Below are 20,006 nucleotides of genomic sequence, written 5' to 3'. Positions count from 1 at the left end.
CATCCAAACTCAGTATCCTGTCCCTGCTTTCTTCCCATATCCCTTTAGCCTTAAGAAATATATCTAACTCCTTCTTGAATATATTTAATGAATTGGCCTCAACGGCCTTCTGTGGTAGAGAATTCCACAGGTTCACCACTCTCTGGGTGAAGAACTTCCTCCTCATCTCTGTCCTAAATGGCTTACCCCTTATCCTTAGACTGTGACCCCTGGTTCTGGACACCCCCGCCATCGGAAACATCCTTCCTGCATCTAGTCTGTCTAGTCCTGTTAGAATTTTATAAGTTTCAATGAGCTCCCCTCTCATTCTTCTAAACTCTAGCGAATATAAGCCTAATCGACCCAATCTCTCCTCATACGTCATTCCTGCCATCCCAGGTATCAGTCTGGTGAATCTTCACTGCACTCTCTCCATGGCAAGAACATCCTTCCTCAGATAAGGTGACCAAAACTGCACACAATACTCAAGGTGTGGTCTCACCAAGGCCCTGTACAACTGCAGCAAGACATCCTTGCTCCTGTACTCGAATCCTCTCGCCATGAAGGCCAACACACCATTTGCCTTCTTAACCGCCTGCTGCACCTGCATGCTTACCTTCAGCGACTGGTGCACAAGGACACCCAGGTCTCGTTGTACTTCCCCTTTTCCCAATCTATTGCCGTTCAGATAATCTGTCTTCCTGTTTTTGCCACCGAAGTGGATAACCTCGCATTTATCCACATTGGGCAGAAGCATGGCAAATGCAGTATAATCACCCAACCTGTCCAAATCATACTGGAGTTTCTCTGCATTCTCCTCACAGCACACACGCCCACCCAGCTTTGTGTCGTCTGCAAACTTGGAGATATTACATCTAGTTCCCTCGTCTAGATCATTTTATATATATATATAATAAATACATTTATATAATGTATGTGATCCAACTCTTTGCTTCCTGTCTGCCAACCACTTCTCTATCCAAGACAGTACCTTACCCCCAATCCCATGTGCTTTAACTTTGCATGCTAATCTCTTACGCGGGACCTTATCGAAAGCCTTCTGAAAGTCGAAATACACCACATCCACTGGTTCTCCCTTATCTATTCTACCAGTTACATCCTCAAAAAATTCCAGTAGATTAGTCAAGCATGATTTACCTTTTGTAAATCCATGTTGACTTTGTCCGACCCTGTCACTGTTTTCCAAGTGCTCTGCTATTACATCTTTTATAATGGACTCTAGCATTTTCCCCACTACCGATGTCAGACTTACCGGTCTATAATTCCCTGTTTTCTCTCTTACCAGCTTTTTTGGCTAGTGGGGTTACATTAGCTACCCTCCAATCCATGGAAACTGTTCCAGAGTCTATAGAATTTTGGAAAATTCTCATTGTTTTCAAATCTTTCCATGGCCTCGCCCCCTCCCTATCTCTCTCACCTCCTCCAGCCAATGTTCCCTTTAAGCTGTCCCGCCCACACAGCTGGCTTGCCATCTTTTCAATAGGAGAAACCAGGCATGCGAAAAGGGGCCGTGCACCCAAAAAAAAAATAACGGGAACATTGCCTGCAACCCTCCGAGCTCCCTGCGCTCCTCCAATTCTGGCCTCTTGCCCATCCCCGATTTCCATCGCTCCACCATTGGCGGCCGTGCCTTCAGCTGCCTGGGGCCCGAGCTCTGGAATTCCCTCCCTAAACCTCTCCGCCTCTCCTCCTTTAAGGCGTTCCTTAAAACCTACCTCTTTGACTAAGCTTTTGATCGCCTGCCCTAACATCTCCTCATGTGGCTCGGTGTCAAATTTTGTCGGATAATCGCTCCTGTGAAGCACCTTGGGATGTTTTACTGCGTTAAAGGTGCTATATAAATGCAAGTTGTTGTTGAGCTGATCTGATAAATGTAAGCAGGGAATGGCTTGTTGTGGATTAATACTTGGTGATGAGGTGGTGACATATATTGATGTGTGTAATATCCGGAAGGAAGGAAAGACTTGCATTTCTACAGCGCCTTTCATGACCTCAGGATGTCCCAAAGCGCTTTACAGCCAATGAGGTGTAGTCTGTTGTAATGTAGGAAATGCGGCAGCCAATTTGCGCACAGCAAGCTCCCAGAAACAGCAATGACCAGGTAACCTGTTTTTTAGTGATGTTGATTGAGGGATAAATATTAGCTCAGGACACCGGGGATCCCCTGCTATTTTATCGAAGTAGTGGCCTTGGGATCTCTTACATCCACTCGAGAGGGCAGACGGGTCCTCGGTTTAACGTCTCATCCGAATGTCCATTCTATGTATCCTCTGAACAATATCCCACAGATTTTTTTAATAAGTTATTTTCAGTCATGTCAATGGAAAATATTTTGATGCATTTTGTTTGGATAATCTGTAGTGTCCACTTTCCTCAGATGGTGCTTCCCATCCGAGCTGTTTTTCATTGCCGAGAGAATCGAAGAATGTTACGCAGCCTTTTATCTTCTTCCTGTTTCTGATCTCTTCCGATCTTTCCACTCCCCTGATTTTTCTCCCTTTTTTTCCCTCTTGAAAAGCAGTGAGTCAGCAGATAGTTACAGATGAGGAAGGCCATTCGGCCCATCTTAATTCATCTATCCTTATAGAACCTGTTGTGAACCCCACACCCCTGCCATTACACCTCATTGTTCCTTCATTCAGTCCAGTTCCCTGTGAGCTCCCGGAATGGGTTTCGATCGCCTGCGGGGGTCGGAGAGGAGTTTTCCAGAGTTTCTTTTTTCTTTATTGGCCCTGGAGTTTTTCCTGTTTATTTGTCTCTCTGGGGAGATTATGTGGCTGTGGAGCGTGTTTTGGGGAGAGGGGAGGGAGGATTGAAGAGTCCGGTCATGATGCTCTGGCCATCATGACCCGATGGACCAACTGGTCTTTTTCTGCCCGTCAGTTTTGTATGTTTTCACCTCCCGATATCTCTGGAAGTCCACTCCATGTACTAATGAAGAAGTACTTCTCGATACGATGACACAAGAGCTAGGAGTCAGCCATTCGGCCCCTCGAGCCTGCTCCGCCATTCAATAAGATCATGGCTGATCTTCGACCTCAACTCGACTTTCCCGCCCGACCCCCATATCCTTCGATTTCCCCGAGAGTCCAAAAGTCTATCGATCTCCGCTTTACATGCGACATGTGCGTCCAAAATGTGCTAGCAGCCCTCTAGTAACTAGCTCAAACTTAACGGCCTTTGTGTGTGAATCTAGACCATGAGTCATAGAGTTTTACAGCACAGAAAGAGGCCCTTCGGCCCATCGTGTCTGCGCCGTCCATCAATCCCTGTCCAGTCTAATCCCACTTTCCAGCATTTGGTCCATAGCCTTGTATGCAATGGCATTTCAAGTGCTCATCCAAATGCTTCTTGAATGTTGTGAGGGTTCCTGCCTCTACCACCCTTTCAGGCAGAGAGTTCCAGATTCCAACCACCCTCTGGGTGAAAAAGCTCCTCCTCAAACCCCCTCTAAATCTCCTGCCCCTTACCTTGAATCTATGCCCCCTTGTTATTGACCCCCCTACTAAGGGGAAAAGTTCCTCTTTATCTACCCTATCTATGCCCCTCATCATTTTGTACACCTCAATCAGGTCCCCCCTCAGCCTTCTTTGCTCCAATGAAAACAACCCCAGCCTGTTTAGTCTTTCTTCATAGCTGAGGCGCTCCATCCCAGGTAACATCCTGGTGAATCTTCTCTGCACCCTCTCTAAAGCAATCACATCCTTCCTATAGTGAGGCGACCAGAACTGCACACAGTACTCCAGCTGTGGCCTCACCAGCGTTTTGTACAGCTCCATCATAACCTCCCTGCTCTTGCCTTCATTAGCCGAGGCATAGAATATAAGTATCCCATATGCCTTTTTAACCACCTTATCTACCTGTTCCGCTGCCTTCAGGGATCTATGTACATGCACACCAAGGTCCTTCTGACCCTCTGTACTTCCTAGGGTCCTACCACTCATTGTGTACTCCCTTGCCTTATTTGTCCGTCCAAAATGCATCGCCTCGCACTTTTCAGGGTTAAATTCCATTTGCCACTTTTCCGCCCATCTGACCAACTCGTTTATATCTTCCTGCAGCCTGAGGCTTTCCTCCTCACAATTTACCACCCCACCAATTTTCGTGTCATCTGCGAACTTACTGATCATACCTTTTACATTCTCATCCAAATCATTTATGTAGATCACAAACAGCAAGGGACCCAGCACCGATCCCTGAGGTACCCCACTAGACACAGGCTTCCACTCACAAAAGCAACCTTCGACCATCACCCTCTGCCTCCTGTCACTCAGCCAGTTTAGGATCCAACGCGCCAAGGCACCCTGGATCCCATGGGCTCTTACCTTCTTGACCAGTCTCCTATGCGGGACTTTGTCAAAAGCTTTACTGAAGTCCATGTAAACCACATCCACAGCATTTCCCTCATCCACACACCTAGTCACCCCCTCGAAAAATTCAATCAGATTTGTCAGACATGATTTACCCTTGACAAAGCCATGCTGACTATCCCCGATTAATCCTTGCCTCTCCAAGTGGAGACTAATTTTGTCCCTCAGAATTTTTTCCAATAATTTCCCTACCACAGATGTTAGGCTCACTGGCCTGTAATTCCCTGGTTTATCCCTGCTACCCTTCTTGAATAATGGTACTACGTTAGCTGTTCTCCAGTCCTCTGGTACATCCCCTGTGGCCAGAGAGGTTCTGAAAATTTGTGTCAGAGCCCCTGCAATCTCCTCCCTTGCCTCACACAACAGCCTGGGATACATCTCGTCCGGGCCTGGGGATTTATCCACTTTTTGGCCTGCTAAAACCGCTAGTACCTCCTCCCTCTCGATGCTAATATGTTCAAGTATGTCACAGTCCCCTTGCCCGATTTCTATGTCTACATCGTCTTTCTCCATAGTGAACACAGATGCAAAAAATTCATTTAAAACCCCGCCTACATCATCTGGCTCTACACACAGATTGCCACTTTGGTCCCTAATGGACCCTACCCTTTCCCTGGTTATCCGCTTGCCCTTAATATACTTATAAAACATCTTAGGATTTTCCTTTATTTTGCTCGCCAGTGTTATTTCATGGCCCCTCCTCGCCCTCCTAATTTCTTTTTTAAGTATGCCCCTGCACTTTTTATACTCCTCTAGGGCTTCCTCCGTCTTTAGTCTTTTGTAACTGCCAAAAGCCCCCCTTTTTTTCCTAATGCATTTTTGTATATCCCTTGTCATCCAAGGTTCCCTTTGCTTGTTGGTCCCACCCTTGACCTTTACAGGAACATGTTGGCGTTGTACTCTCTCTATTTCCCTTCTGAAAGCCTCCCACTGCTTTGATGTGGATTTTCCTATAAGTAGCTGCTCCCAGTCCACTTTGGCCAGATCCTGCCTTATATGAAAATCGGCCATCCCCCAATTTAGAACCCTTATTTCCGGGCCGTCATTGTCTTTTTCCATGACCACCTTAAATCTTACCGAATTATGGTCACTGTCGCCAAAATGCTCTCCTACTGACGCTTCCACCACTTGCCCGGCTACATTCCCTAGAATTAGGTCCAGTACCGCCCCCTCTCTTGTAGGACTTTCTACATGTTGGCTCAAAAAGCTCTCCTGGATGCACTTTAAGAATTCTGCACCCTCTAAGCCTTTCACACTCTGACTATCCCAATTAATATTGGGGAAGTTGAAATCCCCCACTATTATTACCCTATTATTTTCGCATTTCTCTGAGATTTGCCTACATATCTGTTCCTCTCTCTCCCCCTGACTGTTTGGGGGCCTATAGTACACTCCCAGCAAGGTGCTTGCCCCCTTTTTGTTTTTAAGTTCTACCCATATGGCCTCATTAGAGGAACCCGCTAATATATCATCCCTCCTTACAGCAGTAATCGACTCCTTAATTAATATTGCAACACCCCCTCCCCTTCTACACCCCCCTCTGTCTCTCCTGAAGATTCTATACCCCGGAATATTGAGCTGCCAGTCCTGACCCTCCCTCAACCATGTCTCTGTGATAGCAACAATATCGTACTCCCATGTGTTCAACAACAACTTCAGTTCATCCACCTTATTTGCAAGACTCCTTGCATTAAAATAAATGCCTTCCAGTCTTGCCATATTCCCTTTTGCCCTCACATATTTTCTCTGCCTTCCCAGCTGACTTGTTTTTTCCTCTGTATTTGGCTGTAAATCACCCCCTACTATAGTTCCACTCTGTATCCCATCCCCCTGCCAAGTTAGTTTAAACCCCCCCCAGCAGTGCTAGCAAACCTCCCCACAAGGATATTGGTCCCCCTCTGGTTCAGGTGTAGACCGTCCGACTTGTACAAGTCCCACCTTTCCCAGAAGCAGGCCCAGTGATCCAGGAAACTAAAGCCCTCCCCCCTGCACCATCCCTTTAGTGTCGGTAGGATATTTATCCTGGGTGGTTAGGAGGGTGCGGGTTGGGCAGAATCACACCCAAGCCAAGTTCTGTACATCCACACACGTGCTCCGAGCGAAGATCGCTCACTACATTGCAGTCGCCTCCTCACAGATTAGACAGACTGAGATCAATTATCGTGGCCCCCACCACTCCCCCAGCAAAGATGAGCTAACTTGATGCAGACCAGAGGTTTAAAGCCATCAACCTGAGAAAGAAAGACTTGCATTTCTATAGCACCTTTCACCACCTGGGGATCTCTCAAGGCGCTTTACAACCAACGAAGTACTTTTTTGGAGTGTGATCACTGTAGGAAACGCAGCAGCCAATTTGTGCACAGCAAGCTCCCACAAACAGCAATGTGATAATGACCAGATAATCTGTTTTTGGTGATGTTGGTTGAGGGATAAATATTGGCCTGGGACACCGGAGAGAACTCCCCTGCTCTTCTTCAAAATAGTGGCCGTGGGATCTTTTACATCCACCTGAGAGAGCAGACGGAGCCTCTGTTTAACGTCTGATCTGAAAGACGGCCCCTCCGACAGTGCGGCACTCCCTCAGTACTGCCCCTCCGGTAGTGCGGCGCTCCCTCAGTACTGTCCCTCCGACAGTGCGGCGCTCCCTCAGTACTGTCCCTCCGACAGTGCGGCGCTCCCTCAGTACTGCCCCTCCGACAGTGCGGCACTCACTCAGAACTGCCCCTCCGACAGTGCGGTGCTCCCTCAGTACTGCCCCTCCGACAGTGCGGTGCTCCCTCAGTACTGCCCCTCCGACAGTGCGGCACTCCCTCAGCACTGCACTGGGAGTGTCAGCCTAGATTTCTGTGCTCACGTCTCTGGAGTCTCAACCTTCTCGGTTGTACAACTGCATGACGGCACACCTTACACACTGAGCCATCGGAGGCGCTTCTGCTGTCGGTTTACGTGACTTTCTTGTGACTGGTTTTCGGAAATGTTGCAGTATTGTTGGACAGTAATTTTTTGGTTCAGGTAGCAAAACAAGCGTGTTTAGTAATTTCAGTTATATGGCATTCTTAAAGGGTTCAGGTGGGAGGGGGAAGTAGTTGGTCGGAATGTGTTTGCATCAGATTTGGGCGTGTATCCAACACCTCTAGATTGATCCCTGGGTTGTCCTATGATGAGAGATTGTGTAGAATGGGCCGATACTCTCTGGAGTTTAGAAGAATGAGAGGTGATCTCATTGAAACATACAAGATTCTGAGGGGGATTGACAGGGTAGATGCTGAGAGGTTGTTTCCCCCTGGCTGGAGAGTCTAGAATTTACAGCACAGTAGGAGGCCATTCGGCCCGTCAAGCCCGCGCCGGGTCTCTGCAAGAGCACCTCCGCTAGTTCCACTCCCCCGCCCTTTCCCTGTAGCCCTGCAAATAGGCGGCATGGTCTCCGGATAAGGGGGTCGCCCATTTAAGACTGAGATGAGGAGGAATATCTTCACTCAGAGGGCTGTGAATCTTTGCAATTCTCTGCCCCAGAGGGCTGTGGATGCTCAGTCGTTGAGTATATTCAAGGCTGAGATCGATAGATTTTTGGACTCTAGGGGAATCGAGAAATATGAGGATAGGGCAGTGTCCTAGGCCCAACCATCTTCAGCTGCTTCATCAATGACCTTCCCTCCATCATAAGGTCACTACTGGGGATGTTCGCTGATGATTGCACAGTGTTCAGTTCCATTCGCAACTCCTCAGATAATAAAGCAGTCCATGCCCGCATGCAGCAAGACCCGGATGTCATACAGGCTTGGGCTGATAAGTGGCAGGCATTGGCTATCTCCAACAAGCAAGTATCTAACCACTGCCCCTTGACATTCAACGGCATTACCATCGCAGAATCCCCCACCATCAACATCCTGGGGGTCACCACTGACCAGAAACTTAACTGGACCAGCCACATAAATACTGTGGCAACAAGAGCAGGTCAGAGACTGGGTATTCTGCGGCGAATGTCTCACCTCCTGACTCCCCAAAGCCTTTCCACCATCTACAAGGCACAAGTCAGGAGTGCGATGGAATACTCTCCACTTGCCTGGATGAGTGCAGCTCCAACAACACTCAAGAAGCTCAACACCAACCAGGACAAAGCAGCCCACTTGATTGGCACCCCATCCACCATCTTAAACATTCGCTTCCTCCACCACCGGCGTACCGTGGCTGCAGTGTGTACCATCTACAAGATACACTGCAGCAACTCGCCAAGGCTTCTTCGGCAGCACCTCCCAAACCCGTGAAGGACAAGGGCAGCAGGCGCATGGGAACACCACCACCTCCAAGTTCCCTTCCAAGTCACACACCATCCTGACTTGGAAATATATCGCCGATCCTTCATCGTCGCTGGGTCAAAATCCTGGAACTCCCTCCCTAACAGCACTGTAGGAGCACCTTCACCACACGGACTGCAGCGGTTCAAGAAGGCGGCTCACCGCCACCTTCTCAAGGGGCAATTAGGGATGGGCAATAATTGCTGGCCTTGCCAGCGACGCCCACATCCCATGAACAAATTTTTTTTTTTTTAATCTGGGAAGCAGCAGCCAATATTCCTGCAGCTGGAATCGACCCACTGTTGCAGATGGACGGAATCGTGGGACGCCCGCAACATGAAGAACCAACACCTCATCGCTGACCCAACAGCAGAGGTCCCTGGCTTCGACCTCCCTCGGAGACGGCGGACGGCGCTCAACCCAACCCGCACAGGGCACGGGCGATGCGGTCGCCCGCGCCACAAGTGGAAGACGAGGGACGACCAAAAGTGCGACTGTGGCCACGAGTCCCAGACCACGGAACACATCACATCAACCTGCCCACTCAGATCTGTCGTTGGAGGCACCTCATTTCTCCACTCGGCACCTCGAGGCCAGCAAAGGGAGAGCCAAGCTAGACGTCTCATTTTCAGCTTTTCCCGTCATATGAGAGCAGTAGTTGGTGGCAGATTTGGGAGGTGCTGTCGAAGAATGCTCCTGACCCAAAAAAACGCGAACTACCAGACCCGCCCGTTCAGATGGACACTGGAAATCCTGATAGATCAAGAACCCGGGAGTTTGAAGGGAAAGGGGATAAAAATTGCATTTTAAGTTTGTTTATGCAAAGCTTAAGTCCCAACTTCCACCAAGGGTTCTCTGTGATAATTGCGAGTGCAGATTACCGAGTCTCCGTGTCCTAATGGAAACAGGACCCGGAGGGTGAAAGAGAGATACGCGTGACAGAAGATTCCTGAAACTGTTAAGAGTTGGAACAATAAAAGGGTAAGCAAGTATGCAGGATTCCAATCTGTATGATCTGGAGAGCTGGCTTGGAGGAGGGGCAAATAGGCACTGGCCACAGAAGAGGTGAAAAGAAACCATTTAGTCAAAGACCACCTTAAAATTTCACAGGTAAATGTAAATCATTCTTTTCTTTCAGTATATACGAACAGAGTAGTTATCCTCATCATATTACTTGGTGAAAAAAGTTGTTAAAGTTTATCTTTTAAAAGAGGCAGTATTACTGTGTGAACACGCACAAATTCAGTGAGGAATTTAATCAGTTTTAACCCAGTGTCTGTAACCGTGTGTCTGTTATCTCCGCAGGACTTGCAGTGAATTGGCCGCAGAGCTCAGGAAGAACGCGGTCACTCAAAGGGATCACCCAGACAATCACATTTCTAGACGTGGCCCATCAGCCGCAGAAGAGCACAATGGCCCTCCAACCAACACTTCAAAAAGACTCAACAGGGTGGGTAGGGAAATCACAGAACCCCAACTTCCTGGAGCTGCAAGGGAACGGGGTGGGTAGGGAAATCACAGAACCCCAACTTCCTGGAGCTGCAAGGGAGAAGCGTTGCTTGTTTCTGACCAATGTGGTCACCAGAAGATCCACCTGCCATTGTGTCCTGCCTATTTCCGCCAGTTATCCAATCCGGTCATGTCACTGCGCGTCTTGGGTTCCGCATCTCAGATAACTTGATAAAAGTAGACCAAATGCCCTCTTGGTTTTTTCTGGGTATGTGGCGAGGGTGATTGAAGACCGGCACTCGTACACTGTGGCCCGATCTTTCCGTGGTAGACTCTCTGCTTTGTACGGCACGGTCTAGAGAGAACCTCATGGAGGATTCTGCCATGTGGTGGAACCCTCTACAGCACTGTACAAGATCTGGACCTTGGATTCCATGTCTTCAGGCTCTCCAACTTGCTTCCTTTCACCAGACATCATCTTGTTCCCATCAGCCTCGTTCACCTTTTAAGAGGACGCTGGGATTTTTTTGAAGAAGATATCAAGGAGCTGAGATGTTGAAGCATCATCTGTTAGAGATATGAAATAATAATTTCCTTTCCTGCTAGACTATGTATGACTTGTAGGTTTTCACCCCAAGACTGTTACACAAACTCAACAATGCTTTTGCTTCAAGTGAAAGTGATTATGGACACCGGACACTATAGTTAGAAGACTTTACTAAATATTAGTGGCAGAACAATAAGGAGTCATTTCTAGAATCAAATCAAATGACTGAGATATTGTGACTCCCAAGCCTGAAGGTTAAAGTCTGTGGCTATGTTTTCTTCCATTATTTATGCCAAACTTTTATTTTTTATTGTGTACATTTCCTTCAACCCTTTGCATTTCTCGCACCTTGGCGAACATTAATTGACATTTTGTGGCCTAAAGCTTTAATGCCCTCCTCCCATGTTGCAATTGCTGTTTTGGGAGCCGGGGGGGTGTGAGTGGAAGAGGAGGGAATGCGACTTTGCAGATATTTGATTTTCATAAGCATGTGTCTTCTCTTTTTGTTCCCATTCCTGTCTTTACTGCTAGGTCATTGCGCTAAGTGTTCATTCGTACAGGTCATGCAGCTCGTTTCCATTGGGCACAGTGCTGGCTGGTTCAACTCCAAGTCACATCCTAAACTCCCACCTGGCAGGAGTCCATTCTGCAGGATCGCACTATCCCGCACACTCTCACTTCAGTGGCCTGATTTCACTGGACGACCCGCTTTGCCGCATCACAGAGTGACGCAGAGGACACCCCGCCCGCAGTGTGCGCCGCTCTGCAGTGTGGGGATGCTTGTTCCTGAGCCTGCAAGGATCCCACGCGCTAAAGTTGAACAGCGCCGCAGTGAACAGATAGCTTACCCAGTCAAAAGATTCTGAGCAAAGGAATGATTCAACAATGTTTCAGAATTTGCTTTTTCCTTGCTGTGCCCTAGTAGGCATAGGCGGGGGCTTCTAAATCAGTGCTTTTTTTAATTAAATTTGTTCCTGGGTGATAACGAGCACCGTGAATTTTTTTTTGCTAATCCCTCATTCCTCTCGGGCAGCGTTGAGCCGCAGTCTCAGCCTTGAATATGCTCAGTTGCCTCTCCGCACTGTTAGAGTGCGTGGGGGGGGGGGGGTTCTCTCAGCAGTCCGTTGCCCAATTAACGTACTGAATGTTCACCAAATTGTAGTTCTACTTCAAAAAAGGAATTCCCAACTGATTGTGTAACGAGGTTCACGAGGTTGATTCTGGAGTTGAAGGGGTTGTCTTCTGAGGAAAGGTTGGGCCTATACTCATTGGAGTTTAGCAGAATGAGAGGGGATCTTATTGAAACATATAAGATTCTGAGGGGGCTTGACAGGGTAGATGCAAGGAGGATGTTTCCCCTCGTGGGGGAATCCAGAACTAGGGGGCACATTTTCAATATAAGGGGTCACCCATTTAAAACCGAGATGAGGAGGAATTTCTTCTCTGAGGGTCGTGAATCTTTGGAATTCTTCCCCAGAGAGCTGTGGAGGCGGAGTCAGTGAATATATTCAAGGCAGAGATAGACAGATTGTTTGAAAAACAGGGGAGTCGAGGGTTATGGGGAGTGGGCAGGGAAGTGGAGTTGAGGCCAAGATCAGATCAGCCATGATCTTATTGAATGGCGGAGCAGGCTCGAGGGGCCAATAGCCGACTCCTGCTCCTATTTCTTATGTTCGTATGCCTCGCGTGGATCAAATGGTGCTGGTTTGATGACGTCACACGAGAACTATTGTGAAGCCATTGTTCACGTTAAATGTAGGTTGCTGCGCTTCTGAAATTACAATCGCACGTTAAGCAGTCGGCCCCAGTAAGCCCAGCTGGATCATCACGAGGGCTACATTCGCGGTGACGAGGGACTTCAATTACGTGGAGAAGCTGGGATTGTTCCGCTTGGAGCAGAGAGGGTTAAATTTAATAGAGGCATTCAAAATTATGACGGTTTTTTTTATAGAGAGTAGATGGGGCGGAACTGTTTCCAGTGGCAGGAGGGTCGGTAACCAGAGGACACAGATTTAAGGTCATTGGCAAAAGAACCAGAGGGGGAGAGGAGGAGAACTTTTTTTACGCAGCGAGTTGTTGTGATCTGGAACGCGCTGCCTGAAAGGGCGGTGGAAGCAGATTCAACAGTAACTTTCAGAAAGGAATTGGATAAATACTTGAAAAGGAAAAATGTGCAGGGCTCTGGGGGAAAAAGTGGAGGAGAGTGGGACTAACCGGATTGCTCTTTCAAAGAACAGGCACAGGCACGATGGGCAGAATGGCCTCCTCCTGTGTTGTGCGGTTCTAATGATTACAAATATTCTCCGTAAAACAAAGATTCACCAGTTTCATAAACACCGGCAGCCTTCTGGCATCTCCCCCAAGTGGCCAGCCTCCGTGGCCAAGCCCAGACAATGGGTCTCGGCACAGATGGTTCATTCGGGGTGCGGCTGAAGATCTCTGTTAAACCTGACCTGTCACGATGCTCACACCCCCACAGGGGTACAGTAGCATCGGGGTTATGTTACTGGACTAGTGACGAGTTCAAATCCCACCACGGGGAATTTAAATTGTTAATGAAATAAATCTGGAATAAAAAGCTAATATCGATGACCATGAAACTACCGGATTGTCGTTTAAAACCCCACCTGGTTCACTAATATCCTTTAGGGAAGGAAATCTGCCGTCCTGTCCCGGTCTGGCCGATATGTGACTCCAGACCCCCAGCAACGTGGCTGACTCTTAACCGCCCTCTGCGGTTCAAGATGGCGGCTCCCCACCACCTTCTTGAGGACAATTAGGGACGGGCAATAAATGCCGGCATTGCCAGCAACGCCCACACCCCATGAATGAATTTTTTTTTAATGTACGCTCTACAGGCCGGGGGAGGAGGGGGAATCCTTGTTTGATTTCTCCCCCCCCCCCCCCCCCCCCCCAACCACCAATCCTATTCCAAGGATACGGAGGGCAAACGTAATTCAACACCGGTGGAATTTGTTATTTGCCTCTGCTGCGCAATGTTCCCTGTAAATTGCGCAGCGCTCCAAGCATTCCGCGCAGCCGGCGCAGCAATGCAGAAACCGCGCTTGCGCCGTATATTGAATGGGGACGTGCAGCGCCAAGAGAAAAGTAGTGAATATTGGTACCGTGCCAGGTGACTGCATCAAGTGACTTGAGCCATGGGGAAGCGAGCTTGTGTACCGATTGATATTGCGTGACTGGGGCAATGAAATTTCAACACATTTATCAAAAAAATTCAATACTGCCCTGAACGGACAACACGCGGGATTCAACTTTTTACACTTTGTACAAAGCGAGGAACTATGGCCGAGTGGCACTCGCTACTCGTGAACCTTGCTGACCAACACATTCTCAACAAAGCTTCCCCCTCGGTAAGAGCTGCCGGTTTTATTCTGCTCGACGCCTCCTTGTCTGCCACTCTGTGAAAGGGTCAGAACTTTGCATTTGTTTTGAATGGAAGGCAACGTTGAGTGCAAATATTCAAACTTGTAAAATAATGACCATTGAGTAGAGTAACGCTACAAAAATTAAAAGAAAAAGAAAGGCTTGCATTTCTATTGCGCCTTTCACAACATCAGGTCGTCCCAAAGCGGCTTACAGCCAATGAAGTATTTTTGAAGTGTAGTCACTGTTGAAATGTAGGAAATGTGACAGCCAATTTGTGCACAGCAAGCTCCCACAAACAGCAATGTGATAATGACCAGATAATCTGTTTTAGTGATGTTGATTGAGGGATAAATATTGGCCCCAGGACACCGGGGAGAAATTCCCAGCTCTTGTGCCTTGGGATCTTTTACGATCCTAGTTTTGGACTCTTTTTATTTCCCCCCACAAAGTGGAAACATCTTCTCTACGTCGACCCTATCAAACCCCTTCGTAATTTTAAAGACCTCTATCGGGTCACCCCTCAGTCTTCTCAGTTGTAGAGAAAAGAGCCCCAAAGCCTGTTCAGTCTTTCCTGATAACTAGAACCCCTTGTACAGTTGGGTCATATACACCTTTAGTTTGTAACTTTAATATACGTTGGACTGAATATTAACATCCGCTTATTTTTTGCGTCAGTGTTCACTCGTGTATATTTGGAGAGGCAGTATAATCTAAATTTGAGGGGGGGGGGTGAAAAAGCAGAGGGTCCTGGGGGCGCATCTTCACACATCGTTCAAGGCGGCAGGTCAAGCTGATAAGGCGGTTAAGAAAGTGTATGAGGTACTTGGCTTTGCGAATACAAAAATAAGGAAGTCATGCTAAACCTTTACAAATCACTGGTTAGGCCTCAACTGGAGTATTGTGTCCCATTCTGGGCACCACACTTGAGGAAGAATGCCAAGACCCTGGAGAGGGTGCAGAGGAGGATTACCAGGATGATACCCAGGGATGAGGGACTTCAGTTATGGGGAGAGACTGGAGAAGCCTGGATTGTTCTCCTTGGAGCAGAGAAGGTTCAATGGGAGACCTAATAGAGGTGTTTGAAATTATGTGGGGTTTTGACGGCGTAGATGGGGAGAAACTGTATCCTCTGACAGGAGGGTTGGTAACCAGAGGACACAGATTTAAAATAATTGACAAAAGAACATGAGGAGAAATGTTTTCACACACAGAGGGTTGATGAGATCTGGAACGCACGACCCGAAAGACTGGTGGAAACAGGAGCTTTCAAAAGGCGATTGGACATGTCGTGGGCGAGGGCTAATTTGCAGGGTTGTGGGGAGAAAGCTGGCGTGTGGGACTGAGCACGGCGGCTCTTTCAAAGAGTCAGCACGGGCACGACGGGCCGAATGGCCTCCTCCTGTGCTAACATTCCATTCTATAATCCAAATGGTATTCGCGTAAACAATGAGTCCATAATAGATGTAGCTGTTGGCTGATCCTTTCTGTAAAGAAAGGTGAAAAGTATTTTCACCATTTAAATAAGAGAAAGGGCAGATTGAGAGCAAAAGTGACGCTGGAAATGTGCTTGATTTTTCAAATTTGCAAAGTGTACTGTAATTAAAAGTAGCTGGTTAAAACTCATGTGAAAGACACTTTTGTATCACTGTGTGCTCATTCCTATCGTGTCTGTCTGTCTCTCCGGTGTTGCTCTCAGCCTTGTGACCGATCCTGTAACACTGCTCCTACCTTGGTTATATCCCCTCTGAACTGAATCGTAGGAAAGGCGGTAGATGTAGAAATGTTAAAAGTAAACATTTTTATCAATGGCCAATTCTGTTTCCCAAGCCGAGTTCTGTTATGTACACACAGACACGGGACGGTGACTACGGTTATGCTGTGTTGCCAAATGGCAGGAGTATAGGGCTGTGGGGGAAGGAGTGTGACTAATTGGATAGCTCCGCCGTGGCCCAGTGGGTTGCACTCTTGCCTCCGAGTCAGAAGATTGTGTGTTCACTCCAGAGACTTGAGCACAAAGGTCAAGACTGACGCTCCAGGGCAGTACTGAGGGAGCGCCGCACTGTCGGAGGGGCAGTACTGAGGGAGCGCCGCACTGTCGGAGGGGCAGTACTGAGGGAGCGCCGCACTGTCGGAGGGGCAGTACTGAGGGAGCGCCGCACTGTTGGAAGGGCAGTACTGAGGGAGCGCTGCACTGTCGGAGGGGCAGCACTGAGAGAGCGCCGCGCTGTCGGAGGGGCAGTACTGAGGGAGCGCCGCACTGTCGGAGGGGCAGTACTGAGGGAGCGCCGCACTGTCGGAGGGGCAGTACTGAGGGAGCGCCGCACTGTCGGAGGGGCAGTACTGAGGGAGCGCCGCACTGTCGGAGGGGCAGTACTGAAGAAGCGCTGTAATGTCGGAGGGGGCAGTACTGAGGGAGCGCCGCACTGTCAGAGGGGCAGTACTGAGGGAGCGTCGCACTGTCGGAAGGGCAGTACTGAGGGAGCGCTGCACTGTCGGGGGCAGTACTGAAGAAGCGCTGTAATGTCGGAGGGGGCAGTACTGAGGGAGCGCTGCACTGTCAGAGGTGCTGTCTTTCGGATGAGACGTTAAACCGAGGCCCCATCTGCCCCCTCAGGTGGACGTATTAAAATCCTATGACACTATTTCGAAGAAGAGCAGGGGAGCTATTCCCGTGTCCTAACCAATATTTATCCCTCAGTCGACATTATCGCGTTGCTGTTTGTGAGAGCTTGCTGTGGGCAAATTGGCTGCTGCGTTTCCCACATTACAACAGTGACTACACTTCAAAAAAAGTACGTAATTGGCTGTGAAGCGCTTTGGGACGTCCGGTGGTCGTGAAAGGCGCGATAGAATAGAAATGCATGTCTTTTTGAAAGGTGCTGTATCAACGTCAAGTCTTTCAAAGAACCAGCGCAAGCGCGATGGGCCCTATGGCCTGTGTATGCTGGGCTGAACGTGCTGTATTTTTCTACGAATCCATGGATTTTCCGATTTCGGAGCAAGTTCTGAAGTTCGGAGCTGCTTTTTGTTTCCAAGTTGGCCATTGTCGGACAAGGTTCTAGCCGCAGAGCGCTGGTCTCGGGTGCTGTGGACACGGTGATCAATACTGTGACCCGTTCTGTTGGAAAGGACAGTACTGCTGACACAGGCTTCCGCCCACGGGACCTCGGCATGCCAAGCACTCAGTTCTTTGTTTAGTCGATATCTCTATCTATTGATTTTAGGTGAATTATAGATGTTAATTGAAGAGGATTAGGAAATATAAAAGTAGGAGTTAAGGAGACTTGGAAGATTTAAAAAAAAAGAAAGTCTTGCATTTCTATAGCGCCTTTCGCAACCTCCAGACGTCCCAAAGCGCTTTACAGCCAATGAAGTACTTTTGAAGTGTAGTCCCTGTTGTAATTTAGGAAACGCAGGAGCCAATTTGCGCACAGCAAGCTCCCACAAACAGCAATGAGATAATGGCCAGATAATCTGTTTTTAGTGATTTTGGTTGAGATAAATTTTGGCCCCAGGACACCGGGGAGAACTCTCCTGCTGTTCTTCGAAATAGTGCCATGGGATCTTTTACGTCCACCTGAGGGGGCAGACGGGGCCTCCGGTTTAACGTCTCATCCGAAAGATGGCACCTCCGACCGTGCAGCGCTCCCTCAGCACTGCGCTGGAGTGTCAGCCTAGCTTGTATGCTCAAGTCCCTGGAGTGGGATTCGAACCTACAACCTTCTGAATCCGAGGTGAGGTTACTGCCACTCTTAATGGGAGAAGCAGTCGGGTGACGCGAGAGGGTGGTGCAAACGTGCTCCCTTGCAGAGTAGTGAGACTTGAGTTTACTCATGATTCCCGCCCCTGCCCAATCAGTCCCCAGGGTTTATTCCGAGCGAGACACTTTCCTGCTGGGAGGAGAAGGGTGGGGAAAATCCCTGGGACAAAATCCACCTGGCCTGCTCTTGTGCACATTTTTAGTAATTGGTTAGCGAGCAATAGTGACCGATCACCTGATCAGGGAAAACAATAACAACAACTTGTATTCATATAGCGCCTTTAATGTAGTAAAACGTCCCAAGGCGCTGCACAGGAGTGTCATTAAAAAAAATTTGACACCGAACTGCATAAGGACAAATTAGGGCAGATGATCAAAAGCTTGGTCAAAGAGGTAGGTTTTAAGGAGCGTCTTAAAGGAGGAGAGAGAGGTAGCGAGGCGGAGAGGTTTAGGGAGGGAATTCCAGAGCTTGGGGCCTGGGCAACAGAAGGCACGGCCGCCAATGGTGGAGCGATTAAAAATCGGGGATGGAGGGATTTGAAAACAAGGATGAGAATTTTAAAATCGAGGCGTTGCTTAACTGGGAGCTAGTGCAGGTCAGCGAGCACGGGGGTGATGAGCGAACAGGGACTTGGTGCGAGTTAGGACACGGGCAGCCGAATCTTGGATGACCTCAAGTTTACGTAGGGTGGAATGTGGGAGGCCAGCCAGGAGTGGGTTGGAATAGCCAAGTTTAGAGGCAACAAAGGCATGGATGAAAGAGGGGGAAAAAACTTTGGAAATGTGCTTGGTTTTTACACATTGCAAAAGTGTACTGTAATTAAAAGTAGCTGTTTAAAACTCATTTGAAGGGACTCTTGTATTACCGTGTGTTCATTCCTGTCTGGGGGTTAAATGCACCGCTCATTTCCAGAAAGAAGCAATGGATTAGTCCTATTCATTGTGAACTTTACCCAACTAGCCATAACGATGCTGAGCTTCGGAAGTTTATAGCCTCTCTCGGATGGTTTGAAAATTTTGGGGGGGGGAAGGAAAGCTTCCCAGAGTATTAAGAGGTAGCCATGGAAATAGTGGATGCATTAGTTGTCCTCTTCCATAATCTATAGAATTTTGGAACAGTTCCTGCAGATTGGAGGGTGGCAAATGTAACCCCACTATTTAAAAAAAGGAGGGGCGTACAAAAAATTATGGTTGATGCCACGTGACTAAAGCTGACGTAAAATGATGGCAGCTCTAACCACTTCCATCTCTGATTTCCATCGCTCCGCCATTGGCGGCCGTGCCTTCAGCTGCCTGGGCCCCGAGCTCTGGAATTCCCTCTCTAAACCTCTCCGCCTTGCTACAGTTGTACAGGGCCTTGGTGAGACCACACCTGGAGTACTGTGCACAGTTTTGGTCTCCTTATCTAAGGAAGGATATGCTTGCCTTGGAGGCGGTGCAACGAAGGTTCACTAGATTGATTCCTGGGGTGAGAGGGCTGTCCTATGAGGAGAGATTGTGTAGAATGGGCCGATACTCTCTGGAGTTTAGAAGAATGAGAGGTGATCTCATTGAAACATACAAGATTCTGAGGGGGATTGACAGGGTAGATGCTGAGAGGTTGTTTCCCCTGGCTGGAGAGTCTAGAACTAGGGGTCACAGTCTCAGGATAAGGGGTCGGCTAGTTAAGACTGAGATAAGGAGGAATTTCTTCACTCAGGGTTGTGAATCTTTGGAATTCTCTGCCCCAGAGGGCTGTGGCGACTCAGTCGTTGAGTATATTCAAGGCTGAGATCGATAGATTTTTGGACTCTTGGGGAATCGAGGGACATGGAGATCGGGCAGGAAAGTGGAGTTGAGGTCGAAGGTCAGCCATGGTCTTACTCAATGGCGGAGCAGGCTCGAGGGGCTGTGTGGCCGACTCCTGCTCCTAATTCTTATGTTCTCTACCCCTCTCTCCTCCTTTAAGACGCTCCTTAAAACCTATCACTTTGACCAAGCTTTTGGTCACCTGGCCTAATTTATCCTTATGTGGCTCGGTGTCAAATTTTGCCTGATTTTCGTCCCTGTGAAGCTCCCCTGGGACGTTTTGTTGCGTTCAGGGTACTGTATCAATACAAGTTGTTTTAGCAAGAAAGAACCGTGCACCCGCCGACTCTTGCACCGCGCGCCCGCCCTCACCTGCACCGCGCGCCCGCCTGCACCGCCCGCCCGCCCTC

At 48.5% G+C, this 20,006-nt stretch overlaps 1 protein-coding gene across 5 annotated transcripts in view; it reads left to right on the top strand.

Moving 5' to 3' along the window:
• The window catches only part of ss18 (SS18 subunit of BAF chromatin remodeling complex), a 114,610-nt gene that overhangs the window by 92,056 nt on the left and 2,548 nt on the right, over positions 1-20,006 (top strand). The window contains exon 10 of one of the 5 annotated variants that reach the window (XM_085992244.1): positions 9,971-15,671. The exons of the other annotated variants lie outside the window; for them this stretch is intronic. Within the exon in view, the coding sequence (XP_085848370.1) occupies positions 9,971-9,982 (12 nt within the window). The 3' untranslated portion in view covers positions 9,983-15,671. Of the gene's footprint in view, positions 1-9,970; positions 15,672-20,006 lie in introns of those variants that run through there. 5 annotated transcript variants of the gene reach the window in all.

Source organism: Somniosus microcephalus, chromosome 7, assembly GCF_052327205.1.
Source record: "Somniosus microcephalus isolate GS21.2 chromosome 7, FLI_Smic_1.0, whole genome shotgun sequence".
NCBI lineage: Eukaryota > Metazoa > Chordata > Chondrichthyes > Squaliformes > Somniosidae > Somniosus > Somniosus microcephalus.
The sequence above is the reverse complement of the archived record's forward strand: the minus strand, read 5'-3'. Positions and strand labels throughout refer to the sequence as shown.